This window comes from Leopardus geoffroyi, chromosome A3 (genome assembly GCF_018350155.1).
Source record: "Leopardus geoffroyi isolate Oge1 chromosome A3, O.geoffroyi_Oge1_pat1.0, whole genome shotgun sequence".
NCBI lineage: Eukaryota > Metazoa > Chordata > Mammalia > Carnivora > Felidae > Leopardus > Leopardus geoffroyi.
Genome location: NC_059336.1, coordinates 110,753,238 through 110,766,867, shown reverse-complemented (window position 1 = coordinate 110,766,867; position 13,630 = coordinate 110,753,238). Strand labels below are relative to the sequence as shown.

The window sequence follows — 13,630 nt, the reverse complement described above, 5'->3', positions numbered from 1 at the left end:
ACACCACCTGTGCCTCACGAGCTCCACATCCATCTCCCCAGTAACACGCTCCTGAGGTCAAAATGGTGAGACTTGACCTTCTTCCTTCAACAGAGACTCACTCAGTGCCTGCCATGCACCTGCGCTGTTTCTAGGCCCTTGGGGGACAGCAGTGAATCAAACAAAGCCCCACCCCCACCCCCAGTCCTTGGGGAGCTTACATTTTCGGTGGGAGGGACAGGCAGGAAACAAGTAAGCGATAAAGAGACCACACCCAGGGTGAGGCTGAGGACTGTGGAGAAGAGCAAAGCCAGACAGGGGGCAAAGGGGAAGAAGGGACAGGCTGGGTTGTTTCACGCAGGATGATCTGTCACTTTGATGAGGTGACATTTATAATGAGATCCAGAAGAATTGAGGACTCGGGGGTGGGGGGACGCTCTGGGTACAGGCAGGGCACAACCCTGCGGTGGAAACACGCTGTGCATGTTCAAGGACAGCCAGGAGGCCTTGGTGGATGGGCCCGGTGAGCAGGAGGCTGAGGCGAGCACAGAGGCTGTCGTGAGCCGGAAGCTGCAATCTCCGCATCGTTGCAGGGCTTCGTTGGGCGGGGAAGAGGCTTCAGAGGGTCTTAAGCAAAGGAGGGAAGCTGGGTGACCTTCCCTTTCACAACACGTCCCTGGTGCCGAGTTGAGGCGTAGACTGGGGGATGTGGAGAGGATGAGTGGAAGTAGAGACAGTCTGGAGGCTTTCCCAACAATGCAGGCCAGAGCCCAGGGGTGGCCTGGCCTGGGGCAGTGGCTCTGGAGGCAGGAGAGGGGGTCGGGCTAGGATTCTTTGTGAGGGAGAATCGGTAGGATTTGAAGACAGTGCTTGTGAGAAGAGAGGAAGAGAAGCCGTGAGTGACTCTCATGTGTTTAGATGACAACACGAATTTGCAGCCACGGGGTAAAGGCAGTTTGGTTGGCGGCAGTTTTTCTTTGAAATCTTCACTGTTCGTCCAAGTGGAGCGAGTGAACAGTGAGCATGTAATCTGCAGTTCAGGAGAGACCGGAAATGGGTCTGTACATTTGAAAGTTGTCGGCTTAAAAACCAAGGTGGTTTTTTGTTTTGTTTTGTTTTCACTTTTTTGTTTGTTTTAATATGAAACTTATTGTCAAATTGGTTTCCATACAACACCCAGTGCTCATCCCAACAGGTGCCCTCCTCAATGCCCATCACCCACTCTCCCTGCCCTCCCACCCCCCCCCCCAATCAACCCTCAGTTTATTCTCAGTTTTTAAGAGTCTCTTTTTAAGCCTTGGGACTGGAGGAGATCCCCCAGGGAGTGGGCATGATGGAGAAGAGGCGCCAGGACTGAGCCCAGAGACCCTCCAACTTCTGGAGACTGGGCAGGGCAAGGGGGACTGGCAAAGGAAACAGAGGAGGAGCCACAGCCACACGGGAGGAAACCAAGAGCCATGACCCAGAAGACAAATGGAGAAGGGGCAGGTGTGCCGTTAGGTGGAGTCAGAAGAGACGGGGAAACTAATCCTTGTGCGTTTAGCATGATTCTAATCATCTTGACCACAGCCATTTTGGTACAGCGGTGGAGGCTAAGTCTAATTAGAGGGGGGCTCAAAAGAGAAGGGGAGGGTGACTGGCGATACTGGTTATCAGCCCTGCTACAGGGTCCACAAGTGAGACTCTGCTGTGAGGTAGAGTGGCCTTGCAGGACAGGTGGGCCCTCTCTATTGGAGGGAAGAGGGTAATCTCACCAAAGACCCTGAGATGGAAAGGTCAAGGCCCAGTGTCCCCAGAATAGAGAGTTCTAGTAGCAGGAGGTAAGGACAAAAAAGATAGCTTTGGCCCAGATATTCAGGGCCTCGCTTGTCAAATTTAGAGTGTAGATACCATCCTTTGTAGGGAATGGGAGCCTCATTTTTGAGCAGGTGAATGACATGGTCACATAGGTGCTTTGGGAGGATTAACAGGGTGGGGTGCAGTAGGGACTAAAACGAGGGGAGACCAGAGGCCAGGACAGCTGTAACTCACATTGCAGATGTCCCGGGTGGTGACAGCAAGGCCCCAAATCCAGGTGATGGTGGTAGGAACAGAGTAAAAAGAGGTACTCTCCTTGGCTTGTGAGTTTAAGAAAGGAGAGAGTGCATATATTGCCAATAACATCCTTGTTCATTATGAAAGATTTCTCCAGTGACTTCTCAGGATTTACTGTTGGATGGAAATTTAATTTCTGTAACTCTTCTTTCTGCGTCTGATGTATTATTGATGAATCATTTCTCCATCTTCTAAGCAAACGGCAATCAGCCGAGCTTTGCCACTTTACATTTGATTAAGGCTGGATTCCTGTCCTGTTCGCTCATTGGCTCACTGTGTGATCTTGGTCAGGAATCCTCACTAAAGTTCCAGGCTTCCATTTATCATCTAGATAACTCCTGATACCATGCTTTGCCCTCTGCCCATACCGACTCCCATTCTGGATAGCCTCACCCTTTACAAAGCATGGTCCCCCTCTGCCATCTTATGAGTACAAAACCCGTGGGATGGGTAGCTGCTTAGTACTTGTCCCATTTTACAGAAGAAACTGAGGCTCAGGAAACTTAAGTGAATTATCCACAGTCCTGCACCTAGTTGGCTGACCTGGGAGTTCTGATCCCAATTGACTTGTAGGTTCCATCTCCCAAAAAAAAAAAAAAAAAAAAAAGGTACATCAGCTTGTGAGCCTCTGGCATCCTGTCCCCATACTCCAGAAAAGGACATTTTATGGAACCGTGGGTCTTACAACTGGCCAGGTGCCTCTGAAAGTAAAATATATCCATAGTAAGTGGTCTTGGGTTCCTCTGAAGTTCAGATCAGATATGACCACGGGAGTAATTCTTAACTGTGACCACGTGCCTGTGATCCACATGGCCTAGCCTGATGTAGTTCTGTGTCTGCAGTACAAGCAGCTGTCAAGGGCTCTTCTAGTAAATGCCAGAAGGGCTGTATGTGAGAATTGGGGTCAGTCACAGGTCTTGGCCATGGAAGGCCTGGGTCTAGGCATGGAAATGCAGTAATTCCCACACTTCTTTTTGTTTGTCCAAGTAGGTTTTTGCTGAAAGATTTATCCTTTTTGGCAAAACTGCTCAGAGACTGCTTCCCTTGTAAGTTCACGTTAAAGGGAAATGACCCTCTCCCCGTGGACATGAGGGCTCTGAACTAGAGCGCTGAGTATTTGGTGACGATGGAAGGAGGTGTAGGTAGATTTTCATCCTAGCCGTACTGAGTTTCAGGGAGCAAACCCATACCGAGGGCGGGCTGCGAGCTGCCCAGCAGTGAGAAACACCCATTGTCATGAGACGCCCATGAGGGCAGGACTGGTCTTGCTCATGGCTGTCTCCCAGAACTTTGACCACTGAAGTGCTCAGGAAGTATTTGTGGACAGTGGTAATAGAATTAATCACTCTGTAAGACATTCTCCCTCATCCAGGGTACACCCTTCTCCCTTTCCCGCTGATGCCAAGTAGAGCCTTTCGAAGCATCTGTGGGAGGAGGGTTTGAACTGTCTGGTGGTGGTGGGGGTTTCACTTGAAATCTACGCATATGCAGCTAGAAGGCACAGGATTTCAAAACTGTTTCCTGGTGCTCTCCCCCAGAAAACCCTGATGTGAAACTGAACCGATCCCCTCTCTGGGGACCTCTGGTGGGGGTGGGGGGGGGCGGTTTGGCTACTTAGCTGTTGACATTCCCAGGTTTGGGGGAATAGAGCCCACAGTGGCCTTCTCTACTGAGGTCTCAGGTGCCAGCGGTAGAGTGGCCCCTGCATGATGGGAAGGTTCAGTGCTGTGTGCTAGACCCACAGGGGAGGCCCTCAGACATGCTGTGGCATAGAAAGATGTCACATAAGTGTCAAGGTCACTTTTCTTTTCAAACTCCTCCAGGAAATTGATATCACACAATCAGGGTTTGTCAGTGGGCGAATGAGACCCCATGTCTGACACACCCATCCCAGAATCACCCACTGCGGACCTGCCGAATCAGGACCCCTGAGATGCAGCACATTTTATAAGCTCTTCAGGTGATTCAGATAGGACAGAAAAGTTTGAGTCATTGGTTGTACTCAGGCCCCTGCTTCTGTAAATAGTATTTTCAGTAAATTCTCCTTTTAATTCAGTAGTATTTTCAGTAAATTCTCTTTTTAATTCAAGAGTTTTCAGGTATTCACATGTCTAGCTCTGGTCATGTCTGAGGTACCAGTCCCCGTGCACTCGAAGATCCCCCTACAACTTTGGACTCCCCAAAAACCTAACTACTAATAGCCTGCTGTCAACCAGAAGCCTTACGGATAACATAAACAGTCAATTAACATGTATTTGTATTTTATACATATTACATGCTATATTCTTACAACAGAGGAAGCTAGAAAAAAGAGAATATTAAGAAAACCATAAGGAAAATACAGTTCCAGCACTGTACTGATAAAAATCCATGTATAAGTAGACCTGCACAGTTCAAACCCCTGTTGTTCAAAGGTCACCTGTATTTAAGTAAGAAAGCACAAGACTGAGGGACAAAAAGCCAAAATAACTTTATTCTTGGGGGGCACCAACCAGGAAGACCTGGGCCATGGCATCACAGAACAGATTTGAATCCCAGCTCTGCCAGTTCCTGGATGCGTCATCTTGGGTAGCTGACTTAACCTGACTTTACCTCCCTGCCGGGTACTCCGTTAATACACGGTGTTATGAGCAGAGCAAATACTCTCTTCCCTGTCACTTTTCTCCTCTCTATAATTCATCTTGAAAGCCAGGCTTTCTTCTTGAAAGCCAGGGGACTATGGGGTAGACACCAATCACTGTAAGCAGGGAGGATATTAGTTCTATTTTAACTTCTATACCTTGCATTTTATGTATCTTATTTTGGACTAAATTAGGCTATTAGTGAATATTTAGTATGACCAATGTTGAGTAACCTTATAAAAATTGGTTAATAATACGGCAGGATCTGGCCAAAAGGAGATATATGGTTGATGCAGATTTTTGTGTTGCCTTTTGAGAATACGGGTTCTCAAGAATTACTTCTTTAGAGCATGTTGAGACATCCTTACTGTTGCCTCATCTATTTAAAAGGTGTCTGGGTATATAGTCCAGTGTGTTTGTCTGATACATACTGACTTAGAGCTTTCAGCTGTCTATATATACAACCCAGGAAAGTTCAAAAGTATAGCATTTCCAGCAGTTATAAAGTGACATAGAAACGTTTGATTGTACCTTTTATACGGAATCTTATTGAAATAAAGAATAGTAACTTAAAAAAAAAAACGTTGGGCTGGTTGTTAGCCAGATGAAGAAAGGATATATAAATATATTTGTAGTAGCCAAGAAAAACTTTCAACTGTTTTCACGGGTCCCTTGTAGAATTTAGCTTTAAAACGGGGAAAAAAAGGGGCACCTGGGTGGCTCAGTCGATTAAGCGTTCGACTTTGGCTCAGGTCATGATCTCATGGTTCGTGAGTTCAGGCCCCACGTTGGGCTCTGTGCTGACAGCTCAGAGCCTGGAGCCTGCTTCGGATTCTGTCTCCCTCTCTCTGCCCCTCCCCCACTTGTGTTTCCTCTCTCTCTCTCTCTCTCTCATTCTCTCTAAAAACAAAAAAGAAATATTAAAAAAGAAAAAGAAATTTGGGATAAAGAATATTATTCTTCTTAGTTTTGTTTCATTTATAGTATCTTACTGATCCAAGTGCCCAAATGATCAAGTTAGATCATGGAAACATATTTACTGAAAATCATCTACCAATCCACATGGTTCCACTGGTGATAAAACAGACATGTGATGCTTAAGCCAGGCCGGACCTCAGGAGGTCTGCTTACAGTCTATTCCCATTTAGGGGAATTGACAAAGAAATAAGAGTGAAAGATGCTTTAACTTTTTCACTTCCTAGGACCTATTTTATAGAAGTGATTCAACATTCATGGGTTGAAGAGAAGCAGCTTATTAAGGTATATAGTATTCAGCTGATGGAAAATAAAAGAAATCCTTCCATTTCAGCCAGTCCCTGTCAGTTTGCACAGAACTACAGGGCCAACACCATCTGACATGAAAAAGCAGAGCCTCTGACCCTGGTGGAGAAAACTCTCCCCCACTACTTTTACATGGGGGGGGGGGGGTTGAGGGGGAATATGGTTATATGACACGCCTCCCACCCTTGCAAAGCCAGTGACTTTCTAGTAGTAATGATGCAGTTGCAGAAACTGGACCTTTCGTGCCCCAGGACAGTATTGTACCGAATTGAACGCACCATCCATTGGGGTTGAAGAGACCAAAGTCAGCAGTAAACAGCCCCTCCATCATCTCTTATGAGAAATATCCCTTTCTTTTAGAAATGTATGTGCCAGAACCAACCAATATACCCATTGAGAAAACAAACCATCGTGGAGAGATTGACCTGGAGGTTCCCTTGTGGCCCACACCCAGTGAAAATGACATTATCCATCTCCCCAGAGGTAAGTGCGAAGTTGACTGAGATCTCTGTAGACTTCACGTATATGGTTTGCCTTTTTAAAATTTTTTTAATTTTTTTTTTAAATTTTAACTTCGAGTACCTTTTTAAATGGCAGGTAAGTAAGTTCAAATAACTACTCCAGGGGAGACCTGTTGGCTATAACATATTTAAACCAGAATGATAAAAATAAGTCTGCAGGTAACTGGATAACATGCCTCCTTCTGGCCCCATGTGCTCAGAGACTTCATGATGATGGAAAGAAATATGTTCCTTGTCCTAATAGCTTGGTATCTGCAATTTCTAAGCCAGGACTCATATTTGTACATATGTAAGTGGAATAATAATAAATTATTCAGTCCCTGTGGATTCTGGACTAAGCATTTATGCATTAGGTTACCCTCTGCTTCCAGGCTGTTTTCACTCCATGAGAGTTCAATTTATTACATGTGCTGATTTTTCCACTCATCGGGTATATTCCATGTTTTTTGTTTCGTTTTGTTTTTCCCCTAGCTCTGTCCTTCCAGTTGTGTATAATAGACCTGTTATTCCCTCTCTCAGTAGTTAAGAGATAAAGCCGGGCAGAGTTCCTGTCAGTATTGCCTTCTCTATAAAAGTAGATGTCTTGATTAAGAGTATAAACCTGTGCTTAGCCATGACTCAGGACTGTCTCCCGTCTACTCCAAGGACATTCTCAAAATCACTGCTATACAATTTTTATATTATTTCTTTTGGGGGAAGCAATATTCATTGCTTGAGAGATTAATGGTCTGTTGTTACCCTAGATATTCTGAGTGTTATGCTTATTTAGATCAAGCCGGTTGACCAGAGAGCCAAATTCCTGGCTCCAGTGTTTTGGCTCCTTGTGTAATTGCTGTGACTGAATTGTGCTTTATCATTACATTTGCATTCGATCAATAAATACTGGTGCCTACTCTGTGCCACGCACTGTTCTAGATGGTGGACTTTGGCCATAACGACAGCCTTACTTGCTGTAGTATATTGAAGACCTATGCATTACACAGTATCTCTGTTACAAAGTACCTGAGGAGAAATTTCCTGTGTCAATAGCAGGAAAATTTACACTTCTCCTAAGCAATTGATTATTTTTAATCTTGAAGACATGGTGAATCTTATTGATGATACCTGTTTCCATTTTTGCTTTGGCTGCTAAGAAGCCCAAAGCTAAACTTTGTGGCCTGATTTTTGCATCAAAACGGAACTTAAGGACTGAATTTTATAAACAGATCTCAACTGAAGCGTTATTTTCCTTTCATTAAGATTTTCCTTAATTAACTTCTCAGTTTCCTTGTATGACATATATTCCTAAAACCATCTGCCATATCATTTGGAATATGGTAAGGCAAAAATCCATTCCTTCATTCATTAAAACCTGAATTCATCAGTAAGATGTTATTTTTACCTTTGGCATTTTTGTTGATGCTGATAAATGTAGGATTTTTTCCACCTTCCTATAAAGTATTATGTACACTGGATAGAATGACTAGGAAGGTTCTCTTCTTCCCACACACAAAAGCAGCAGCATATTAACAAAAATCTGATCTTTTAAACCATAGACTGTCTTAATATCACAGAACTGTGCTGCTATGAGACAGGTTTCCAGAATCATTTAAGAGCAGCTCCTTTTGAATATGTAACCCCTGCATCTTTCACTAGCCTGGTCGTTGATGCATTTGGACAGGCCGACCACAGTGGTTTGTTTTTTTTTAACGTTTACTTATTTTTGAGACAGAGAGAGACAGAGCATGAACAGGGGAGGGTCAGAGAGAGAGGGAGACACAGAATCCGAAACAGGCTCCAGGCTCTAAGCTGTCAACACAGAGCCCGACACGGGGCTCGAACTCACGAACCGCGAGATCGAGCCCTGAGCTGAAGTCGGACGCTTAACCGACTGAGCCACCCAAGCGCCCCCACAGTGGTTTATTTGAAAGAAAATAAAAGTAAAGAAACTTCGAAGGAGTTCTCCTGATTGGTATATAGTGACTAACCTTGTTATCTCTGCAATATTCATGGCAAGCATGATGATTTAAAGGAATAGAAAGACCTTCATTCAAACGAAGTTAAATGTCTCCTATACAGTATATTAAAACTAAGGCAGGAAAATGATCTAGTAGGCCTAGTGAGTTTTCAACAAGTTTATGACGAGGGAGGCATTTTTGCTTAGAGCTCAGTAAACCAAAAGACCAAACTCTTGATTCTGGCTTTAGTTTTTACTATTCCACTAGCAATTAGTCTTAACTGTTACTCTAGTGAGTCAAAAATACTTTGTCCTAGTCTCCTATTTGCTGGTAAACAGGGAGCTAAACTAATGTTTCTGCTTCAAAATCTTAGACCATACAGGTTAATCAAAATATTTTTAGTAATCTAGTTTTAATCACTTTTGTAACGTCTACATAATAATTTTGTTTTCTTGGCTAGCTAGAACCAGCTTCCTCCTGCCCAGTTGTTAACCTCTTCACCCTAATATTTCCTGTCTCACATCATCCCTGAGAGCTCTGCTCTCTCATCAGAGCTCTTCGGATCATTAGACTTGAGTCATGTTTTAGCCTGAAAGTACTGGGAAGCAATGAAACCAAGTTGTTGCTCTGTTTGCAGTGGAACTATTAGAATACTTAAAAATTCTGGTTTAGGTAATAAATGCTTGTAACTTTTTTTTCCCCCTTCTAGACATGGGTCACCTTCAGGTAGATTACAGAGATAACAACAGGCCGCATCCAGGCGAAGATTCTTCACTGGACTCCATCGCCTCAGTTGTGGTTCCCATAGTAATTGGCCTCTCTATTATAATAGCATTCCTTTTCTTCAACCAGAAGAAACAGTGGATACCACTGCTTTGCTGGTATCGAACACCAACTAAGGTACTGTCCTGAAAAAGTCTGTCTTAAGTGACCGAACTGGGAAAGCTTGCATGCTCACATTTGCTTAAATTGCTTGATGTCTTTTGTATTAGCCAGCGAAAGTTTTGCTCTGGTCTTCGTAGCCTCAAACACACAGTAAGCCGTAGCCATAGTACTTGCCTCGGGCTGGAGCAGTCACTGGATGAATTACCCATCAACCACTGGTTAATGGATCCTGACCTTCCACACATCCAATTTCCTGGATTTAAAGTGTTTTAAAAAAGAAATACTTCTAGGTTGATTCCTAAGTTATTGTTGTATTAGAAATTAAAATTTGAGTTTCTTCTCAGTGGTCTATCCACTTAGAATTGGGAAAGAAGTCCTGGTGAGAGGATGACAGCTCTCAGGCATGGGCGACAGGGGAACTAGAGTGTCATGAGTGCATACAGAACTCCAAAGGACAGGGAGACATGTCCAGGGCAAGCGCATAGGGGAAAGGTAGCAGAAGATCCTGAAGAGACTGTAACTACTACTAACTAGACCAGGCAGAGAGAGACACATTTCATATTGAGGGAGAAAGAATATTTGTCAAATTAGCCTATCTCAAAGACTGAGAAAATTCATTTTCATTAAAGGAAGAATAAGGACTCTTTCCAACCCTAAGTCTACTTTTTGCATTCAGTTTTTTTCCAAAGAAAAGAAAAAAAAATTCCTACACCCTTACGAATTGAAAAAACAGCTTGAATAATTATTTTAATCCAGTTGATCATCTAGAGAACTCGTCCATGTGAAATTCCCATCAGATGCTTCTGCCCCTTTCTTTCAACATGTACATGTTGGGCGCAGCCTTTGCTGGGCACACGCGGGGTCAGGATACGGTCCCCAATGTACAAAGCTGGGAAGAGAGACTAGCTCATAATGTGTGTAGAGCAGCTGGATGCAGAATGGGGCTGGCCCAGCCTGTAATGACGCTTCTACCCAGCAAGTGATTTAAAATCATGTGTTTATCTTAAAATCTGCCTGGCCAGTGACGACTTCTTCAACCCTTTTAAGCATGAGTCTGCGCTTTACAGATTTGAAAATAGTTACGTCGCTTCACCAGACTCTCAGTTCCTGTGACGCTGGCCTGACGTAATTTATTGACTATTCCACTTTTAAACACAGTTTGTCAGTATCCCTCACGAAACTACCATTGGTACTAGAACAGGACGTAAACCCCACAGCCAGCGGGCCCGTCAGTGTCCCGCGAAGCTGTTACCTCCCTTGAATCGGGTACGAAATTTGTTAATGGAAGATCTGTGAAATAGCTAATTCTTTGTGGGTTTTTTTTTTCCCCCTCCTCTCATCAACTAGCCTTCTTCCTTAAATAATCAGCTGGTGTCTGTGGACTGCAAGAAAGGAAGCAGAGTCCCAGCGGACAGTTCCCAGAGAATGCTAAGGATTGCCGAACCAGATGCAAGGTTCAGTGGCTTCTACAGCATGCAGAAACAGAACCACCTCCAGGCAGATAATTTCTACCAGACAGTGTGAAGAAAGGCAATGCGGATGAGGTTTTGAAAGACAGACGACGACTAAATCTGCTTTGAAAAGTAAACTAGAATTTGTGCACTTGCTTAGTGGATCATTTTGGATTGTGACTTGACATACAGCGCTAAGAACTTACCGGGACGGGCTCTGTCTTCAGCAGTGTGCAAAACAAACATTCCCACTCTCCTCAAGATCACTGACCAAGTGTTTTCTTAGAACCAAAGTTTTTCAAGTTGCTAAGATGTATTTGCTTGTAATCTAGCTGTAGAGGTGTTTGGGGGTGGGGGACAGCGAGTTTGGTTGGGGAGATGGGAGGGTGGTGTTGGGAAGGCAAATTGGTCAGCTTGGCTCGGGGAGAAACCCAGTGTAATAAAAGCAGCTGAGCGGCCCAGAGGATGCTTGCTCCGAAGTCTCGCTCCGAAGACTGCCACGGGTTGCGGCAAAGCCCAGGCCCGAATGAGCGGGAGACAAAGGCCTTGTGATCCAGCTGCCGTAGCCACCTTAGGACTGCCAGACAGCACACCAGAACCTTTTGATAGCCATCCCTGGTCTAAAGCCACGAGTTTCTTTTCTATACAGTCACAGCCACAGTAGGCGGGGAGGAGGCGAGAGAAATGTGTCGTGGCATTTCTCTGACGCGGGTTATTAAGGATAGATACAGTTAGACTTTTTGCTGCTTTTGTTTTCTTCCAAGCCAATCAGCCAGTTCCTAGCAGAGTCAGCGAGTGAACACGACGGAAGCGGTTTCTTGACGTGAGCACCGGAGCCCCTCACCACGGCGCGGCGGGAAGGAGGGTGAGGGCGAAGGCGCCAGGTCTTTCCAGCAGGGGCTGTACTTCACTGTCTGTTGTTGCTTTGTTCTGTTGTTGGTTGTTCATAGTTTTTGTTGAAGCTCTAGCTTAAGAAGAAACTTTTAAAAAGGACTGTTTGGGGATTTTTTTTTTCCTTATTATTATACTGATTCTACAAAATAGAAACTACTTCATTTTAATTGTATATTATTCAAGCACCTTTGTTGAAGCTCAGAAAAAAAATATGCCTCCTTAAACTTTAGCAATTATAGGAATATTTATGTAACTATCTTATGCTTCAAAAAAAAACGAAAGTATTTGTGTGCGTGTGTATATAATATATATATGCATATATATTTATACACATACAATTTATGTTTTCCTGTTGAATGTATTTTTATGAGATTTTAACCAGAACAAAGACAAACAGGCATTCCATATCAATGCTTTTGATCACTTACAAATTTTTAATAACACAAAATTTTATTCTACCTGCAGTTTAACTGGGAAGAAAGATGTGTGTGTTGAGTGTGTGTGAGTGTGAGTGTGCACATGCCTTGTGCAGTCAGCATCACACCTGCGATGGAGAAGGTATTCCTTTATTAAAATCTTCTTCCTCATTTGGATCTGCTTTCTGTTGGTTTTCAATTTGCTCACTGGCCAGAAACATCGACGGCAGGTTATCTGCATCACTAATCAGCTCCTGGATTTTTTTTTTTTTTTCTTCAAACAACTGTTTGAAACTACTGGAATATTGTCCATAATAAGCTGGAAGTCTGTTGTAGTTTGCCTCAAATATAACTGACTGTATCCTATAGTGTTAACTTTTCAAACAGCTCTCAGCACTTTTATACTAATTACCCATTTGTGCATTGATTTTTCTTTTTAAAATGCTTGTTGAGAAAGACACAGATACCCAGTATGCTTAATGTGAAAAGAAAATGTGTTCTGTTTTGTAAAGGAACTTTCAAGTATTGTTGTAAATACTTGGACAGAGGTTGCTGAACTTTAAAAAAAAATTAATTTATTATTATAATGACCTAATTTATTAATCTGAAGATTAACCATTTTTTTTTTGTCTTAGAATATCAAAAGGAAAAGAAAAAGGTGTTCTAGCTGTTTGCATCAAAGGAAAAAAAAAGATTTATTATCAAGGGGCAATATTTTTATCTATTTCCAAAATAAATTTGTTAATGATACGATGTTACCAAAATAGATTTACGTCAGCCTGATTAGTATAAAGTTTTAATCCATTCCTGGCATAAAAATCTCTATCAAAAAAAATTGTAAATGCTTGCTTTTTGTTTTTTCAATCATGGCCATATTATGAAAATACTAACAGGATATAGGACAAGGTGTAAATTTTTTTATTATTTTAAAGATATGATTTATCCTGAGTGCTGTATCTATTACTCTTTTACTTTGGTTCCTGTTGTGCTCTTGTAAAAGAAAAACAAATCTAATTTCCTGAAAAATAAAATAGATCTATGGCACTTGGAGTGCACTGTGGTTCTACAGTTTGTTTTTTCTTCAAAAACCAAAGCTGTGAGGGAATTATTTGCGACTTGGTTCTTGGCAACAGATAAACACTCTGAATCTAAATCACCCAAAGGACAAATCGTCCTTTTGTGGTAAGGTGGTCAGTCGGCTGACTCTCCAGCGTCCCAAGCAGCCGCCGGCCTGCCCTCAGAGGGCGGCCTTGCCCTGGGAATCTTTGTAAGAAATCCCACCTTGGGGTTTATGGCCCATGACACTTGCTCTGAGGGAGACTTAGAAACCTACCTGTTGCCAGTCACAAATCAGAAATGTGCTCATCTCCTCACTGGTATCATCTCATCATGGGTGTGAGAAGGGTCGAGGTGGGAAACACTGGGAGTCTACCACTGAAGAAGAAAGAGTTTATCAAGCAAAATCAGAGAAATCTTCTTACAAGGGGACTGTGAGCTGAAAAAATATCTTTTCATACACTTCAGAAGGATCAGCTTAAGAATGAACTATAA

The 13,630-nt window shown here is 43.1% G+C and overlaps 1 protein-coding gene across 7 annotated transcripts in view; it reads left to right on the top strand.

The window, feature by feature from the left end:
• Positions 1 to 13,134, top strand: part of CRIM1 (cysteine rich transmembrane BMP regulator 1) — a 191,746-nt gene extending 178,612 nt beyond the window's left edge. For all 7 annotated transcript variants that reach the window (XM_045447166.1, XM_045447164.1, XM_045447160.1 and 4 more), the window contains 3 exons: positions 6,336 to 6,458; positions 9,143 to 9,333; positions 10,666 to 13,134. In XM_045447166.1, the coding sequence (XP_045303122.1) occupies positions 6,336 to 6,458; positions 9,143 to 9,333; positions 10,666 to 10,842 (491 nt within the window). In that variant the 3' untranslated portion in view covers positions 10,843 to 13,134. The remainder of the gene's footprint in view (positions 1 to 6,335; positions 6,459 to 9,142; positions 9,334 to 10,665) is intronic.
• Positions 13,135 to 13,630: the final 496 nt, after the last annotated feature.